Genomic DNA, 17,277 nt, shown 5'->3' on the forward strand with positions numbered 1-17,277 from the left:
TGAATCTGAGCATAAAGAACAAGATCTTATTCCCTGTCTTCATAGATGCTCTAAAAATTAATTAGCCCATGCTTTGCAATGCTTTGAAGAGTTAAAAATGCTATGTGAGCAGTGAAATTTGGTTCTTCACTCTAGTGTAATCCAGTTTTTGATTGCTCTGCTTGCTATATTACCAGGAATTGAACTCTTGCAAAATAAGCAAAATCAGTCACAGTTATTAATCAAATGAGACTTCAAGTAGAATTTAGGGTGACACCAGATGTAGTAAAGCTAGTGAGCAGATTGCATTCTTCTCCTGGAATAAGTACTGAGCCAACAAAACTACATGCTCTGGGTTTCACTGTGCTGCCTAATATGCTACCTTTCTGTAACTGTAACATACATCTGATAGCTCAACAATTTATGGTCATATAGATCACACTGAACCTTTTTGTAAAGTTTAGAGGACCAAGCTAATTTCCTGTTCTTATAATTATATTCTGACCAAATTCTTATACTAGCTAAATAATGTCACACGGCATTTTTCAATTTCAGTCTCGAAGTATGGTGTGGTGTTAATTCAAAATGAAGCTTTAACTCAAATGTCAATTCTATCTTTGTGACTAGTAAAATTATTTTTAAACAATTTTTGTGTGCTTTCAAGTTTTTTGGATGCAAGGCACTCTGAATATCATCAGTGACTGTATTTGATGCTGCTGCAGACTATGGGAGCTTCATCTCAAGGACTGAGAAACTTAGAACATGGGGAGTCATGAGTATGTTCTTAACTAGTGCCAGAACATCAGCTCAAGCTGATTGCTCCTTTGTGTCACTCTTAGGGCAAGAGTGTGATTCATCACTTCCATTTTGCTGAATGCTGAAGTGTGGATGCATCTTTATGGGTTAGATTTTACTTCCATTGAAGACTAAATGGCATTCTGATCTCATTTGTAATAATGTAAGTTGGGAGTAATTTGGTAAAACTGATTGACCTACACAGTCTAGTTCTTGTGTGAGATCTTGTCAGATTCAACAGCTTCACTGGAAATAGGTTTGGTCTTAGCAAATACATATATTTAATTCCCTTGAAAAGTATGTGCATTTCCCATGCAGTGGGGAACATGTCTGGATTCTGACTGTTTTTCACCAGTAGAATATTTGTAAAATAAATTCACTGAACATGTTTAAGCCATGTGCTCTTCCTGTATGAAAGTTCAGGCATGATGTAGCTTTCAATGAATGATTAGACTTGACCACTGGCTCACTTTCATTTTGACAATAATACCATCTGCCATTCTTTCATAGTGTGCTTGTTCCTCTATCTTTGTAACTTTCTTGATGACTACATTGTTTTGATATGCTAGGCCAGTTAAGCTGCAAAAATCTAGTTTAAAAATAGCTGTATGATTTTAAAATGATTTTTAAAAACTGGAGGAGCACAGAAGAAAAAATTGTTTATATATGGTTATAGATCTATTTCTGTAGTTCTATTTCTGGCAAACTGAAGCTATCTGATACACTAGAGTAGTACAAAAAGGAAAATTTATGTAAGTATAGATATGGAGTCATTTCAGGCTGTGGTCAGGATGATCTTACTGGCATGTCTTTGGGTCACTGGGCCAAGCAGAGTTTGTTTTGGTTTGGGGTTTTTGTTTGGTTTTGTGGGTTGTTTTTTTTTTTTTCTTCTCTGTAGCATTGTTCTTCTATCAACCTATTTTATTTTGAGAACAGAATTTCCTTTCTAGTTTCTTCCTTCTTCAATTAACTGATGTCTTTCACTCTAGACATCAGTTAGGCTGCAAAGCAGCAGTACAGTAATGTACAGTTAAATACAGATATTCAAAATGTGAAATCTGTCAGTCTATATCCTGGGCACAAGTCTATGCCTATTCATGTTAGAACAACAGTCAGATGTCTTATTAAATCAGGTACTCGTTGTGCAGCCCAGGTACTGTGGATTTGCTCTGCTATATACTGCATAAGCTCCACTGTTGTGCTTGTGCTGATAAGTGTTCCTTCTTCAGGCTGCAGTGAAAACCATCAGCCTGTGTTGTGCATGGTAGCAATTGCCATAAACACTACAGGCTTGAATGGAAGAGAAATGGAATCAGATGGATGTAATAGTCCCATATTATTTAAATATTCATTTTTTACATTCTCAAGCTCTACCAACCTGGAACTTGCAAACTACACTTTTCCTTTGGGATTGACAGGCAGCACTGACCAGTAGAAAGCTCAGAATGTCGATACCTCCATTTTCCTGTCTTCCTCCAAAGTTCAAGCTGTATTTCTTCAGGAGATGGCAGCAGATGATACAGTAATTGTAGAAGTCAGAAACTCTCCTATGAGACTAAGGAGGAAAAAAAAAAAAATCCTTCTTTCTGTCCAACAGTTACTCAGTTAAATAACAGAATGATCAAGCCTTTTGCATTATGATGATACAGATGGAACAGAATAAGATTTTGAGCCTTTTGTGTTCCTTTGATGCAAGAGCAGTACCCTGCAGACCAGAGGAAGATGGCAAAGTACAGTTGAAAGTGAATGAACAGTTTTGTTTCACTTGATCTTGTTTCATAATTGCAGTATATCAATAGACAATTTATACTGATTACAATAAAAGAAACACCAGCGAAGTCTCATAAAAATTTTGGCATTTTTACCCCTTTCAGTCTTAGAACAGCTTATGTTGGAAGGGACCTCGGGAGGTCACCTACTCCAACCTCCTGCTTGGAGCAGGGACCAGGTTGCTTAGGATTTTGTTCAATTGACTTTGAAAACCTCGAAGAGATGTCCTTCTGAGAAACTTGGTCCAGTGCCTCACAGCTCTCAGCGTGAAAAAAAGTTTTCTTTATGTCAAGTTGAACCATCCTGTGTTTTAGTTTATGGGCATTGTCACTTGCATCTGTTGTAAAGAGCCTGGCTTTATTTTGCTCTGGGAGTCTAGAAGAAGAAACTAAGGAACTGGATAGAGAGACTTGTTCAGGGATTTAGTCGTTAAGGAGCTAGGTCTGAAATACTCATCTGGCTTTCATTCACCTTATCTTCTTCTGAAGTCAGAAGACTCAAACTGTCTAATGGAAACACATGTAAATGAGATATAAAGGACATCTGAAAAGGCGATCAGAGAAGAAAGTGGGAAGTGTGTCCTCTTCTGTTGTTTTTACAGCTTCTTGCTTGTGAACATTGGGTTGGAGGTTTATTCTGTTTTTCCCAATTTGTAAGATTACATATGGTAAGTATTATAATTTATCACTTTATTGGTTTAATGTCCAAAATTCTGGATCAGGATCAAGGCCTGAGTTCTTTACAACTCCTGCTTTTTCTGATTTAAGAAAACAATGCAGAAAGGTGAGAAGGACAGGACAGGAAGGAGGGATAATGGCAAGGTATGAAATGATGCAATTGCATATGCTTGCTATATGTTTAATTGGCATGAACTTTCCATTCTCTTTTGATTTTGTTTTTTCTTATTAAAAAATGATTAGTTTTTCTTCCCATAGAGTAAAAGGGAAAATTAAATAAAGGCTGAAAAATTCCATGGTGCTCTGAGTTATGAGTGTGAGTTATGAGTAACAGCTTAAGCAGCCTTAGCCGGTGATGTAACCCATTCTGAAACCTACCTATTTTGTTACTTTGAGAACAGTGTAGTCTTGACTAGCTGGTGAGAAGGCAAGAAGTTTTCCCCTCAGTGTAAAACTATTACTATTTTAAGTTCCAGCAAAAGGTGGTCTTCCTCTAGTTCTCGCTTACTCTCACCCTAAATCAAAGAGGATATTAAACCTGATCTGGAAAGCTTATTCTTGTGATGCATTTCTTTTAGATAAAACTGCTGCCTTTTTCTTTTTTTCTTTTCTTTCCCTTCTTGTGTGTGTGTTAGGAGCTTAGCTTGCTCATTCTTGGTCTCATGGAGTACTTGAGAGGCAACTCTTATAAACTAGTGTAAACATCAATGCCATTATAAAATAACTGAACTCTTAACTATTTATGTTAAGGAAATATAAATATTATTTCCTTCAGAACATGTGGAACTAGTGATTAAAGATTTTAGAGTTGTTTATTTGTTTCATTTTGCTTGTCTCCATGTTTAAGCAAAGATGGGAAGAAATGAAAGGGGAGACATAAATAAACTGTTCTGATTGCATGCTGGAGGGGTGGTTTAAATAACAGTATAACATTTTTCTCAGCTTCTAAAGCTGCAAATTTTTTTTGAGAAACTGCAAACATAATGAACGCTTCTTACACTATGTTGATTCAAAACCTACCATACTGTATTATCCCCCAAATCAAATAATGCTCTCAACTTTGCTGCCTGTCAGCTTCACCTATTTTACTGCTTATGTTCCATCAAGGTTCCAGTGCAGCTAAGGAAGTTTTGGAGGGCACATATTCAGGAAACCACCCATTACATATTGCTACAAGTATTCAGAATGTTCTGCAGCATTTGTGGACAGCCACACAACCATTTTAAAATTAAAGCTATTTGAATAACCGTTGTGTGCAAGCCCAAATCCATGCAATTGGAGCAGATTTAATTTATACAGTATTCAGGAACTTTTCCAGGATGCCTTTAATATCTCTCCAGCAAAATATACTTTGAAAGACTTTGTTTCACACTTCCAGAACTTCTGTAACACTTTAATAAAGTCCCACTAAATGAGCTTTCGGATGTCCTAGGAGAACGATTAGTCAAGATGGAACCATAATGAAATATACAGTTTTAAAGCTGATGATATAAGCAATTCAATTAGGGTCTGTGTAGCATTTCCTTGTGGTGTTTTGATGATGATTTTTATGGAAATTAAGAGAACTATTCTGAGCAATCTATTGGAACTAATTTTGTTTTAAAGGGTGGTTTGCAAAGAAGGGCTTTAGATCACTTGAATGCAAGGTTTAGGTGGTACTGAGATAAACCTGGACTGACTATAGTCTGTAACCGTGCAATTCTGGAAACTGGGATTGTGTTGTGGTTTAACCCCAACCAGCAACTAAGCACCATGCAGCTGCTTGCTCATTCTCCCCACCTTCCAATGGGATGGGGGAGAGAATCAGGAAAAAAAAGTAAAACTCATGGGTTGAGATAAGAACAGTTTAATAGGACAGAAAGGAAGAAAATAATAGATAATAATAACAATAATAAAATGACAATAATAATAATAATAAGAAAAGAATTGGAATATACAAAATAAGTGATGCACAATGCAATTGCTCACCACTCCTGACCAATGCCCAGTTAGTTCTCAAGCAGCGATCCGCCCCCCCCAGCCAACTCCCCCCAGTTTGTATACTGGGCATGACATCACCTGGCATGGAATATTCCTTTGGCCAGTTTGGGTCAGCTGCCCTAGCTGTGTCCTCTCCCATCTTCTTGTGCCCCTCCAGCCTTCTTGCTCTCTGGGTATGAGAAGCTGAAAAATCCTTGACTTTTATTCTAAACACTACTTTGCAACAACTAAAAACATCAGTGTGTTATCAACATTATTCTCATACTAAATCCAAACCATAACACTGTACCAGCTACTAGAAAGAAAATTAACTCTATCCCAGCTGAAACCAAGACAGGTTGAAATTGAACATTGCTACATGTGAAGTTGTCTTTAACTTAGCATCCGTTTGAACTGACCACAAAATCATTATTCAGCTAAACACAATTAGAAGTCATTTTAACAGGAGGCAGTGGGAGAACTGCAAGTTGTAGAACAGATTTTAAGACTACATGAAATAAAGGTGCTGCAGTTGAAACAGAGGCTGATTGCTTGGTGAGTTGTGATTTTCTCCATTTTGGAAAGAAATAATCATGAAGAAAGCCAGGATACCACCACAAAGATTGCATTATAACCAGATACACTTACTAAGCAAGTTTAGTCCTTCAGTATAGAAAGACCCATTGTTCAAAATGAAATGTTGACATTGTGTCTAAGGCCAATATCACAGTAACTGTCTATGCTAACTAATCTAATCATCTTGCAGCTGATACATAAGACCATATATTTTTAGACCATTTTATCTCATTAGTGTTTATTTATTGTAGATCCTCCAAAATCTGTTGGAATTCCAAATTGTTGCCTTCCTTGAGTTTGTCAATAATTTTCTATGTTGACAAAGCAGATTTAGAAGTTCTGAGACTTTAAATGCCCAAAGAGAAGGAAGGAACTTGGTCTTATAGCCCACCCCTACATTTCATTTGGTTTTCTTTTTTGAGCTCACCTTATGACATTTATACTTAGAATTGGTTGTACTAGCTAGATATATTTTTCTACATTGCCTTCTTATTTTGATTTTGTGTAGTTTTCATTGTTTAATAATTAGATCCACTGTTTCCAAATGCCAGCATCCTGTAATCCTTCTAGTCACTGTGAAGTCTTCCTCAACAGCTTGCAAAAATTTACTCTTTGAAGAATCCATCCCTCCCCAAAAAAGTCTGTCTTGTACTTGCCCTAAATCTCAACTTACATGTGGTACTTAGTTATGAATAAGCTACAAACTACATATTCCTGAGTATTTTGTAGTACTATGTTAGAAGCTTAGAATGGTACTAAATTCTTCATTTTTGTTGTGTAAGCAGTGGCAAGTAGCTAAGATACCCTCAACAGTTTGCATAATGATTTTTTTTGCCAAAGTGTAGGCTTATTGGATTAAAAATTAATTTTCCATGTAGACCTCCTTGTAGATATTATTAGGTCATGTCTTTTGTTTGACTGATGATTTTAGACTATTATTAACAGTAATTATTTTGCTTTTTTCCCCCCCCTTTTTTTTTAATTGGCAGTAGCTAATGATGAACTGCTGAGTTTAAGTCTCCTTGTATCAGTACATACCCAGTCTGGATAGGCCCAATTATTTCTTGTCTAGAATAGAAACAGTGCAACACTTTTTGTTAAGTTCAGGTTTTTCCCTTAAGCTTTTATGGCAGAGTCAACAACTGACCTTTTCCCTTCTTGAGGAACAGAGACTACTTCTGTATTGAAATTCTGCAAAGGTGTTAAACCTTCCTCAGTGCACTAATTAGTGCTTTGGCAGGGTGTCCATGATGGCGATGGTATAATGAAAACTGCCACAAGTTCTCTTCAAGTTTGATAAGCGTACCTGCATTTATATTTTACTTAGGATCAATGTCTATTGTGTTGTTTCAGTGTGTTCAAGCATTTGTTTGCTACACTTCAAGTTTGTGCATGAATTCATACAATGCTACATAGTAATCATTAAATACTAATCACCTATTTACAGTGATAAATGGCGAGCTCTTTCATTTCTGCAGTTGGAATTAAAAAAAGCACCACTGCCACCACACATTGAAATCATGGATCATCACTGAAAGCTAAGATAGCTAGCAAGATTTGAATAAAATCACACTTTCAGATATCCAGGTTGCTTTCTAGAAGCTTCTGCAGTCTAGAAAATCAAAACCTACTTAAAAGGCTATCAATTTCATCTACTTCCTTCTCTTATGTGTCTAACGACAGTTTATTCTAATTACTAGCTACTTTCCTACCCAGTTGTGAATTATTTCATTATTTCCTTTTTTTTCCACTTAGATCTAGTATTTTCTATTGTTTACCAACACTAGGCCTTAATATGTTTCAGCAGACCATACAAATATCTTCATAAATCTTATAATTTTCCTTCTAACTTTTTGTAGTTGCTTGTTGACATCTGAATGTAAATATAAAAGCTAATGACTGAAATTTTGAAGCCAAGTAACCACTCCTTTTAATTTCACGGCTAAGTTTCCCAAGTCAACTTTGAAAATCAGTCTTTCTGACTGTATAAAATTTCAAAAGTTCCTGTGTGTATGGCACTGTTCCAAATTTTAAGAAATTAAATTACCTAGAAATCCTGACCATCAACCTTTCTTTTCTCTTCCATCCCAGATTTCCTTTTTCTTGAGAAAGTCTCCTGTGTTCTAGCTAGTTGATAGTTTTGAAAGGTCTGCAGTTTCCTGACCACACTTCGAATAGCTTTAGATAGGACTGTCAACTGCTTTCATTCCGATTAAAATTAAGCAACCAAAGAAAAAAGTCAGATAAAGAACATTTTTAGAAATCCATACTCACAGATGTGAATAGGTATTTTTTTTCAGTAACAACTAGGAAGTTCAAATGGAGAGGATTATACTCGCATTTTTAGATGATATGTAGTTCAGAAGAATCAAAAATAACTTTGAGAACACTTCTAAACAGAGCAGTCCTGACATATGAGAAAATCTTACTATCATCAATATTTGATTTAAAAAAAATACATTGTTGTCATACAACACCAGCAAATACCCAATGTTTCTGTTATACTGTGTATGGACAAACAGTGCAGTATTGTAAGAAATAACATAAGTTGTTAAGAGTATTATGTTATTCATGCACAATGATTCTTTTAATGTAGCCAGGACTGATCAGGCTATCACTTTAAGTTTGAATGCCCTGAAGGAAACAGATGCTAGACAGAAACCAGAATTATTGACAAGTTAGCCTTTGAAAAAAGGAGGGTCAAAGTCTTCATGCAAAGATTGCCCTGTGTTTAAATCTCATTTATTTAAATCAGTCACAAAAAAAATCCCATAGTTTTCAGTGCAAGAAAGTGCTGATTCTTATGGGAAGCCTTCTCTGTTTGTTGGCAGAGGTGCAAAACCTTAAATCTGCAGGGAAAAAAATACCTTTCAGCAAAGTAATAAGGAGCTCTGGCACTGTTTCACTGATCTGGCCCTGGAAAGATTCACATTTGTATTGTGAGCCTTAATACTATTTCTGGGGATAAATACATTTCTTTTCCACTTCTGAATAATTTACCTTCTTACTTTATAGTAAAAGGCATTACTGCCAAAATAGTGTGAACATAATCTACTGCAATTAGATAGCTAGATAACTTATGCAGTAGGCCCAATGAAAACCCTAGATCATTTAAAAAGTACTGAGACTGCTTAAAAGAACCTTTCAAATAATTTTATAAGTTATAAAAATAGTTCAATGCAGAGTTATTGTATGCTTTTGTCTGTTTTCATCCCATTGCTTTCTAGCCCCATCTTTAAATACAGTGTGACAATAACTCTTCCTCTTTGAATCAAGGAGACATTCTCCTGCACAACCTATTCGGGCGATTTCTGTTCTGAAGATGGATGTGGGTTCTGATACTGGATTTTGAAGAAGCTGTTGTGCCCAGTATACTCTATATATGGCTGGGTAAGAGGGAAGGAGTACTACATTGTACACAGAACAAAAAATTCCTGACATGCAGAATGGACTGTTGCATGTTCACGTTATGCACCCTACAAATCATCTTTGACACTTTGTAACTTTAAATAGCTGTTTTTCAGAAATCTCTGTCTTGTGCTTTATATGGCCCTCATTACTATTGTTCTCAGAGCAATTGGAGAACAGTTTTTCTCCCAGTAGCATTCCTGTAGTGTAGAAAACTAGTATCTCCATTTTAGAGCTGGCCTAAGGCTGAGCCTATATTGGATCATTTGTCCAGTCTATAGTCATCTGCTTAGAGGAAGTCTACAAGCACAGATTCAACTTGGTGTGAGATACCTGTGTGTCTGCTCATTACTCTGTTCATCTTACCTCTAAATCTGCTGGCTGCCATATCAGGCAGGGACTAAGAACTTTCTAATTGTTTTTGTATTGAAAGAATAATTCTTTCATAAATTTAAGATCTTTATCTCACTTGTATACTCATCTTTGGGCTGCATGTGTGGGGATCTAACTCTGAAGAAGGCTAAGTGTGTGCCCCTTTCAGAAGGCCTTAAAGCTTTTCAAAGCATCAGTCATTCAAAAATGATAGAAAGCTTTCTAATTTGCTTAGGCTGTAGAGTCCTGGCCCAGAACATATGCGATTGGAGAGCTCAGCGTTCAGACGCCATGGAGGAAAGGGCTGTTGTCCTCCGTGAAGTCTCCAAGCTTCTGCTCTGGATCCCTGACAAAATCCCTTCTGTGCTACTTCTATGAAAAAATGGAAAGAAAGTGTAAAGAATGGAAAGAAACAAATTTGGGGCCAATTGGATTTTCCTGGTTTCTGTGGAGGGTAACACCTCAGGTTCTTTCCTGAGAGAATTATTATTAAATATGAATTTCAGTAATCACATTATTATGAAAAAATCCTACAGGCACCTTTACTTCAAATGCCAGCTCTTTACCAAACCTTTTTTCATGGACTACATCATTTTAGCGTACTTTGACAGTACAAATGCTTTAGGGGAAGGTGTGATGTTCATTCCTATGCCACATGATTCTCCTTCATTAGCAGGATCTTTCAATTTTAATCCTACAATCAGTTTCTTTCCACTTCTCTGCAAAGAAAATTATTTGCATCAGAATTGCTGAGTAAGGAAACCTCAAGTTATAGTAGAATTTTATTTATGCTGAAGAAATTAATGCCAGCTAATATTCTTGTTTCTTGCTCTCTTTTCTTCTGAATTTGATTTTTGGTAATTGGCCCAACTTGTGTCCCACTGTGGGAGCCTGGCAGAGAGAGAGGGATAAAGAACAGAGAAAAAGATTTGTAGGTGGCAGGGACAGCTTGTGTATGTGGCTGCATACGTATGTGAGCTGGCATAAAGTAATGCTATGTGGATGTTAACTGTTTAACTAATACTGTATATAAATCCTTAGCTAGCTGAGAATGTGACCCAAGTAGGGCAAAAGAAATATTTACAGGTGCCCCACTGGTGTTTGATTTCTGTGCAAGAGTGATCAGCTTGCACTTAATTACTTCCCCAGAGATTATGTCCATGCAAGGGTGAATCACACAACTCTTGGTTGACTCATGGCTGGAAAAAATGGAGTTAGCACAATCCAAAATGGCAAGGATTTGTGGTCACAATGAGAAAAATAAAATGGGTATTTACACAACAAATGTAGGCAGTGAAGGATTTGCTGTTCAGTCCTTCTTATAATGGTGAAGAGAGGACATTTTTTTCAAGAAAAAGGCAACTTGAGTTGAAAATGAAAGCTAATATATTGCCATTCCACCTCTAGCTGTGATCTTGCTTGATCTGGTAAGTTAAATGGGGTAAGTGCATGTGACATTATTAGAGAAAAACTAGGCAATAGAGGACAGAGTATTTTAATTGCTCACAGGAACTCTTCCTCCTGAGTCAGAAATAAAGCTGCGTCTCTACATGCTGTCAATGGCAATATGTTGTTGGTGAATTACCCTTTGAATAGCATCTAACGCAGAAGTTTTGATGATCAGTGGTTATTAGAAACCAAAATGACCTTTTTTTAGGACAAGTGCTTTGACTGCATCCAGTTTTCGGTAAGTGCTTTACATCTATTCCATTTTTTCTTGTTCTGAGTGGATGTGGTGTTTTCTTGTTTCTTTGCCTACATCTGTTAGGTGGTGTTGTTTTCTATTATATTTTGAGTTCCATCTGAGAGATAGCTCATTTAAAGCGGTGGGGGGAAAGCCTCAAAAAAAGACAGCTATTTGATACATCCCACTGAAAGCCATTTGTAGGGAAGGCACTAAGTTCATTTAAAAGTAATTCCTTTGTAGGGGTATTACCAACTTTAAAATACTTTTTTTCTAGTTGAAATGGAAAAAAATCACTTGGAAGGAAAGAACCACTGTGTTTGAAGTACCACAAATAGTATTGCACACATGTGATGTTAAATGGATCCTCTGTTATGAGAATTTACAGCCATGGGTTTGCACATAGGACACAGTATTCTGGACATTCACCTCCATGTACGTCAGAGCGGTTTAGTTTCTCAGGTTGTGGCAGTTTCTGCAGTGGTTCCTGAGGGATGTTTTTGAACTCTGCATCTCTTGTTTAACATGGCAGCTCGGAGAGTCTAGATACATTTAACATGTACTGCATTCAGTTCACATTTCGTTTTAAAGAAGTCATTTTTGCTCTCTGCAGAGGCTTCAATTATAGAGGGCCAAATGACAGGCATAATTAAGGCAAGTGGTGGGATACCAGCGGAGCACTTTGGTGTTTCCACCAAGGATTTTGCAAATCCTAGCTTGATTAATCTGTTTAAACATCTGTGCATCCTCTCGTCTGCGCAACTTATCCCTGGGTATCTCTTTCCCTTCCGCTGCCTGCCCACCGTGCCTGTATTTGCCTGCTCGGAACGGATCAAACACAACCGCAGCCCGTTCTGCCGCTTCGTTAAGCGCTTGCACACGATGCCGCCTGTAACGCTTCGGTAAATGATATTGTCCTCCTTGAAATGCAGCTCACAGTCGCATTCCGTAGTGGAACCGCAGGGCAGAGCCCACAATATTGAGAAACCGGATCGAAGCGGGGCCGGAGGACGGCGGCGCCGGCTGCCGCGGGGTGCTGGGCGCGGGCGGGCCGCCGGGCCACCGAGCCGCCGGGCCACCGAGCCGCCGGGCCACCGAGCCGCCGCTCCCCGGCCCGGCCCGGCCCGGCCCGGCCCCGCCGCCGCTCCCCTCGCCTGTCCCCCCACTTCTCCAGGCAGCCGGCTCCAGCTCGCCTCCTTGACGTCATGTCTGTAGCCAGGCTTCAGCAGGCGCAGTGAAGGCAGGCAGCGTGTTAAACTTTCAGATCGAGTCCGGCGGCTCCTAACGCCGTGCGCGGGGGGCTGCGTGCAGCCGCCGCAGCTGGAACATCTGGAAGCGTTCAGTGTGTCTGTCTGTCGGCGAGAGGCAGAGAGCGGGGAGCGAGCGCGCTGAGGGAGGGGAGGGAGTAAGGGGCTGGGACTGTGCTCTCTTCCTCTGCAGAAACAGCTCCCTGCCAACACAACGCGCTCAGAATGGCTTTGAAGAGGAGGAGCAGCAGCGTTTGAACATCTCCCCCCCCCCCCCCCCCCTTCTTACTCTTGTAGTTGGTGGATTTAAAAAAGACATTTAACCCTCAGAGGTTTGTCCTGGATGCTTTTGCTTTTTCCTTTTTTTTTTCTTTTCTTTTTTTTTTTTTTTTCTTTTTCCCTCCCCTCTCCCTTGTTTCCCCCCTTCCTGTTCTTTTTTATGGTTTAACAGCCAGAGGTGCTGTGCTAAATTCTTGGAAGGGGCCCGGATGTACTGAGGATGCATTGCAATTTCACTAAAGGAGGCAGTAGTGGAAAGGATCAGTTTTTGGTGTTTGATGCAATAATGGGAATCAGGTAATAATAAAAGGGGAAATTCTGCAGCTCCATTCTTCCTTGAATTTTACCAAGCCGATTTTCGGAGGGATTAATCTGGACTCGTTTTAAATGGTCAATGAAAACAAGAGGATGTACATTCCAGAAGAAAACCATCAAGGTAAGCCTGAGATTTACCTCCGATGATCTAGCAACCGTTCTCTCCCCTACCCTTTGTCCATAAGCTCTCGGTTCGGTTCAGCCGCTGCCAGAGCCAGCGGCAGGCGGAGGGGCCGGGGCAGAGGACAGCCTTTGACACCGGTTTCCATTCGGAGCACACAGCTCCCCTCGGGCGGGCGTGCTGTAGGGAGACCCCCGCAGCCCCTCGGGGAACGGGTGTTTCATTGGAAACCCCGGGCAAAGAAAAGTTGCTCTAGGTCGCCGTCGTCGCCTTCTAAGGCGGAGGGGCGAGGAGGGGCGCCCGGCGAAGGGGCTGCGTGCCGTGGCCGGGGGCTAAGGGAAGCCGCGGACCAGCCCGCTCGCCCGTGTCGGAGGCAGATTAACTCGCAGTGCGGCCGGAATTAGGGGACCTTTCCCAATTAATGTCGTCCCGGTCCTCCTCACCCCCGTCTGGGTACGGCTTCCTAAGACACCGGGAGAGGAGCCCTTCCCTTCTCTAAAGCTATTTCTAATCTCTCACACGAAAGGGGAGGGGAGGGGGGAATTATCTGTTTACACACATATACACCATACACGCGCACATACTGAGAGAATGAAGGACAGCGGGGAGCGCCTGTATTAAAATGAAAGTTGGGGTTTACTTGGGGCGGTGATTTCTCGCCGAGCTCCTCTCAGGATCGCCCGCATCATGGATACCAACCCGCGCTGCTGCTCCTCGGCATTAGCAAACGTCCCCCGCTATTCCCTGTAGTAAAACTTTGTTTGTCCAAACTCCACAAGCCTTCCCCCCCCTCCCCCGCCCAACCCCGATCTGCCGTTCCTGAAGTTATTTTTATCCTATTACCTGCATGTTGTCACCCCCTCCCCTCCCCTTCCCTCCCTTCCCTTCCCCACCAGCCCCGGCTGCACACACACGGCGGTATTGCAGAGCAGGCAGAGCCATTTCCTCCCCTCGACGAGAGAGGAGCAGCGCTCCGGAGAGAGCTCTCTGTCTCTCTCTCCCTCCCCAGCAGAACCCCCCAGTCGCGGTCAACTTCTTCCCCATCTCCCCCCCTCACCCCCGGCCTTGCCCTGCAGGGCAGCCCTTCCCTCGGCCGGGGCCAACTTGCCTGTCCCCAAACCTGCCCCCACCCGCTGGGGTTGAACACCTGCTCTGGGTGCGGGGGTGCCCGGGCGGGGGGGCAGCGGCCTGGCGAGGGCCCCCATCCCCGGTGAGCTCCCCAGGTACCCCCCACCCCTGAGCCCCTTGCAGGGGCGGCCGAGGATGCAGCTGGGGAGGGGCATTAGCGCTGTGGCAGCCCTTAATAGTGTGGGGGGGGGCAGTGGGTTTCACAGATAAAACCCCCCTCCTTCCGATTAAATACAGATTAAAAAGAAAAAAAACCCCACCAAACCAAAACCCCAGCACCCCCACCCCTAGCCACTGTATCGAAATGAGGTGGGACAGGAAAGGGAGCAGCCCCTGATCCAGAGTGCTCCTTCCAAGCAGGAGCAAGTCCACAGCACATGCATTCAGCAGGCATAACTGGGCTGCTCTTCCTGGACCAGAGCTGATAAAGTGGACGAAGAGCTCAGCCTCCGTAGCAATATGCCAATGCTATGGCAACCTAAATCCAGCTCCCTCCTTATCAGCTGCAGTGATTATATAATTGGAGGAACAGTTTTGCATCTGTCTCTTGATGCGGATTGTCATTACTCACAGGTGAAAGAGCAACTTCTAAAGCAAACAGAAAATCAGCCAGGTGGAAGAAAGTTCTGTTTCCCGATAGTGCTTGGGCTGCCATTTATTTGGAATCTATTTTTATTTTGTGCAAACAGCACCTGAAAGGTTGAATTGATCAGTAGTCAAGAAAACCCGGTGGCAGGGAGATGGAAGCAAACCAATCGTAATGTGGAATGGAGTGATTAAAGCAACCACAGATTCCCAGTTGCGAGGTAGAGATAAAAAAAAAATGAGTAGAAGGTAAAGCTAGGTCTGTGATCCTGGTCTGCCCCTTGCTTCTAAGAGGGAAGATTGATTTGGATAAGTCCTCACTCTTGCATCCTTCTCAGTTTCTGGCAGCAAGCTGAATGTTCCAGGTAATACCAATACAAGACAAATTTTTATGTCTGTTCTCGAAATGCGAGTAATGTGACTAGGCCTCTGCCGTCAGTCATGCTCTGCACATGTCTGTTCTCAGCCCCTTGTCGGCCTACCTGAACAGCCTTATGCTCAGGAGCCTGGGCAGCAGGGGACCTGGTGTAATAGTGGTTTACTTAAAATAAATAAATAAAGCATGCTAGAGGCCATTAGTTAGATTGTGAGGACTGTGGGGAAGAGGAATTATATTTGAAAGTGCTTTGTTGACTTCTTAACAGCTAATTTGGGTAGGTTTGTAATATACTTGTTTTATGCTTTTGAATGTGACTTTTTACACTGAAAATCTTTCACCCTAAAGTAAGAATTTCCTCATTTTTTGGATGTTAAAATATAAATCTAATGTGTTTTCACTGCAGTCTCCTACTGCACAAAGAAAGGGGAACTGATAGTATTAATTGTTGATGCTGAGACGCTTTTCAATGTTTATTTTTGCTACACAATGGAATGTATTTTTATAACAATTAATTATTCATTATTACCATAGAGCATGTGTTTATCTAGAAAATTTTCAGAACCCACCCGACAAGCACCAGAAAAGCTTTCAAAACTAACTACATCACATTTAATGCACATGTGGGACCGGGTGGAATCCTAGATGGGCATCTTTAGTGCATTCCCTCATAATATTTTGAAAACTTGCTCTCCTAATATAAAATGGAAAATCAGTTTGCAAATCCATGTTTTACAGCCCTCTCAAGGGAGGGACCAGGATGAGTCAATCTGGTCCCTGGTGTTGCAAGTTTGAATCTCAAGCCCAGTTTAACCATCTAGTTAAATTTCGCTGCTTGCGATTCTGGCGTTCGGCGGGATCTCTCCTGGTGAGATTTGGTGACCAGCCAGGAAACGAAGCAAAACCAGTAGTTCTTTCTGCTGTGTCTTTCAGTTCCAGGGATTAGGGGAGGAGGAGGTGGTGGGGGGGGTCCCGGGTACTGCCTCCCCCAGGAGGTGGCACTACAGGGCCGCGGAGCCAGGCGTGGTGGCCGCGCTCCGGAAGGGGGGTGGTGGTGGTGGCAGAAGACACTTCTAGGTCTGCTTTGTCCATCCCCGGCTTTTCAGGAGGAAAGGCCAGATGTGTAGTACTGATAGATACTTAACTATCCCGGAATAAAATTCATTAGGATTGAAGAGCCCCTGGTAGGTCATTTACTCCATATAGTAATGATCCTCTGAGTGAAAAGCCATTTCTGATACCATGTCTGAACTACCCTTCCTTCAATTTCATATAATGCCTTTGGGCTTTGTCCTTATTGCATATTTTGAACAGATTTCTACCTGCTGCTTGTAAAAAAAGAACCCCCTCAGGTACTTGTCAACCATAATTAGGTCTTCTTGCAACCTCCTTTCCTAACCCGTACATATTCTGTTCTTGAAATCTTTCCGTGTAAGACACTTTTCATAGTCCTTGTATCTTTTGTATCTGTTAAATTAGGAACTAATTAGTATATCCTTTATTTCTCTGAAGCCTATTGATAGTGAGAGGGTCAAGTCACAAACATAGTCCCTAATGCATTTTCTGACCTCAAGTGAGGGTCAAACCCATAAATATTCCCCTTAACTTTGCAGGTATAAATATAGAGATGACTGTGTACACTTCACAGCTGATTTCAGTTGAAGGGTTGAAATCTGTCTCATGCTGTGCTACAAGACAAAAACCATTGGAGATATGGATGAGAATTTACTGGATGTTTACTTTAATTTTCTGCTCTGTTTTCAGAATGCCAATTTTATTTCCTGTAATTTTGGGGGGCAGTGCTTTCACGTGTAGGAGAAACTGTGCTCTCTCTGTGTTGGCAAAGTGATCAGATTAAGCAAACTGAGTCTTCATTTTTGAGCATTTGTTTTTGTGCTCTCATCTTGCTGTAAAGGTTTGTTAGAATAGGCATTAGTTGTGGGGCATAAAGGATACCTCTAAGTGGTTTGAAACAGCTTATCTTCAGGATTTTTTGGGAAAAAAAT

The 17,277-nt window shown here is 41.0% G+C and overlaps 1 protein-coding gene across 12 annotated transcripts in view; it reads left to right on the forward strand.

The window, feature by feature from the left end:
• CACNA1C (calcium voltage-gated channel subunit alpha1 C) overlaps positions 1-17,277 on the forward strand; it is a 490,124-nt gene that overhangs the window by 33,219 nt on the left and 439,628 nt on the right. The window contains exon 1 of one of the 12 annotated variants that reach the window (XM_075051197.1): positions 12,774-13,182. The exons of the other annotated variants lie outside the window; for them this stretch is intronic. Coding sequence (XP_074907298.1) covers positions 13,134-13,182 — 49 coding nt within the window. The 5' untranslated portion in view covers positions 12,774-13,133. Of the gene's footprint in view, positions 1-12,773; positions 13,183-17,277 lie in introns of those variants that run through there. 12 annotated transcript variants of the gene reach the window in all.

This window comes from Buteo buteo, chromosome 19 (genome assembly GCF_964188355.1).
Source record: "Buteo buteo chromosome 19, bButBut1.hap1.1, whole genome shotgun sequence".
Lineage (NCBI taxonomy): Eukaryota > Metazoa > Chordata > Aves > Accipitriformes > Accipitridae > Buteo > Buteo buteo.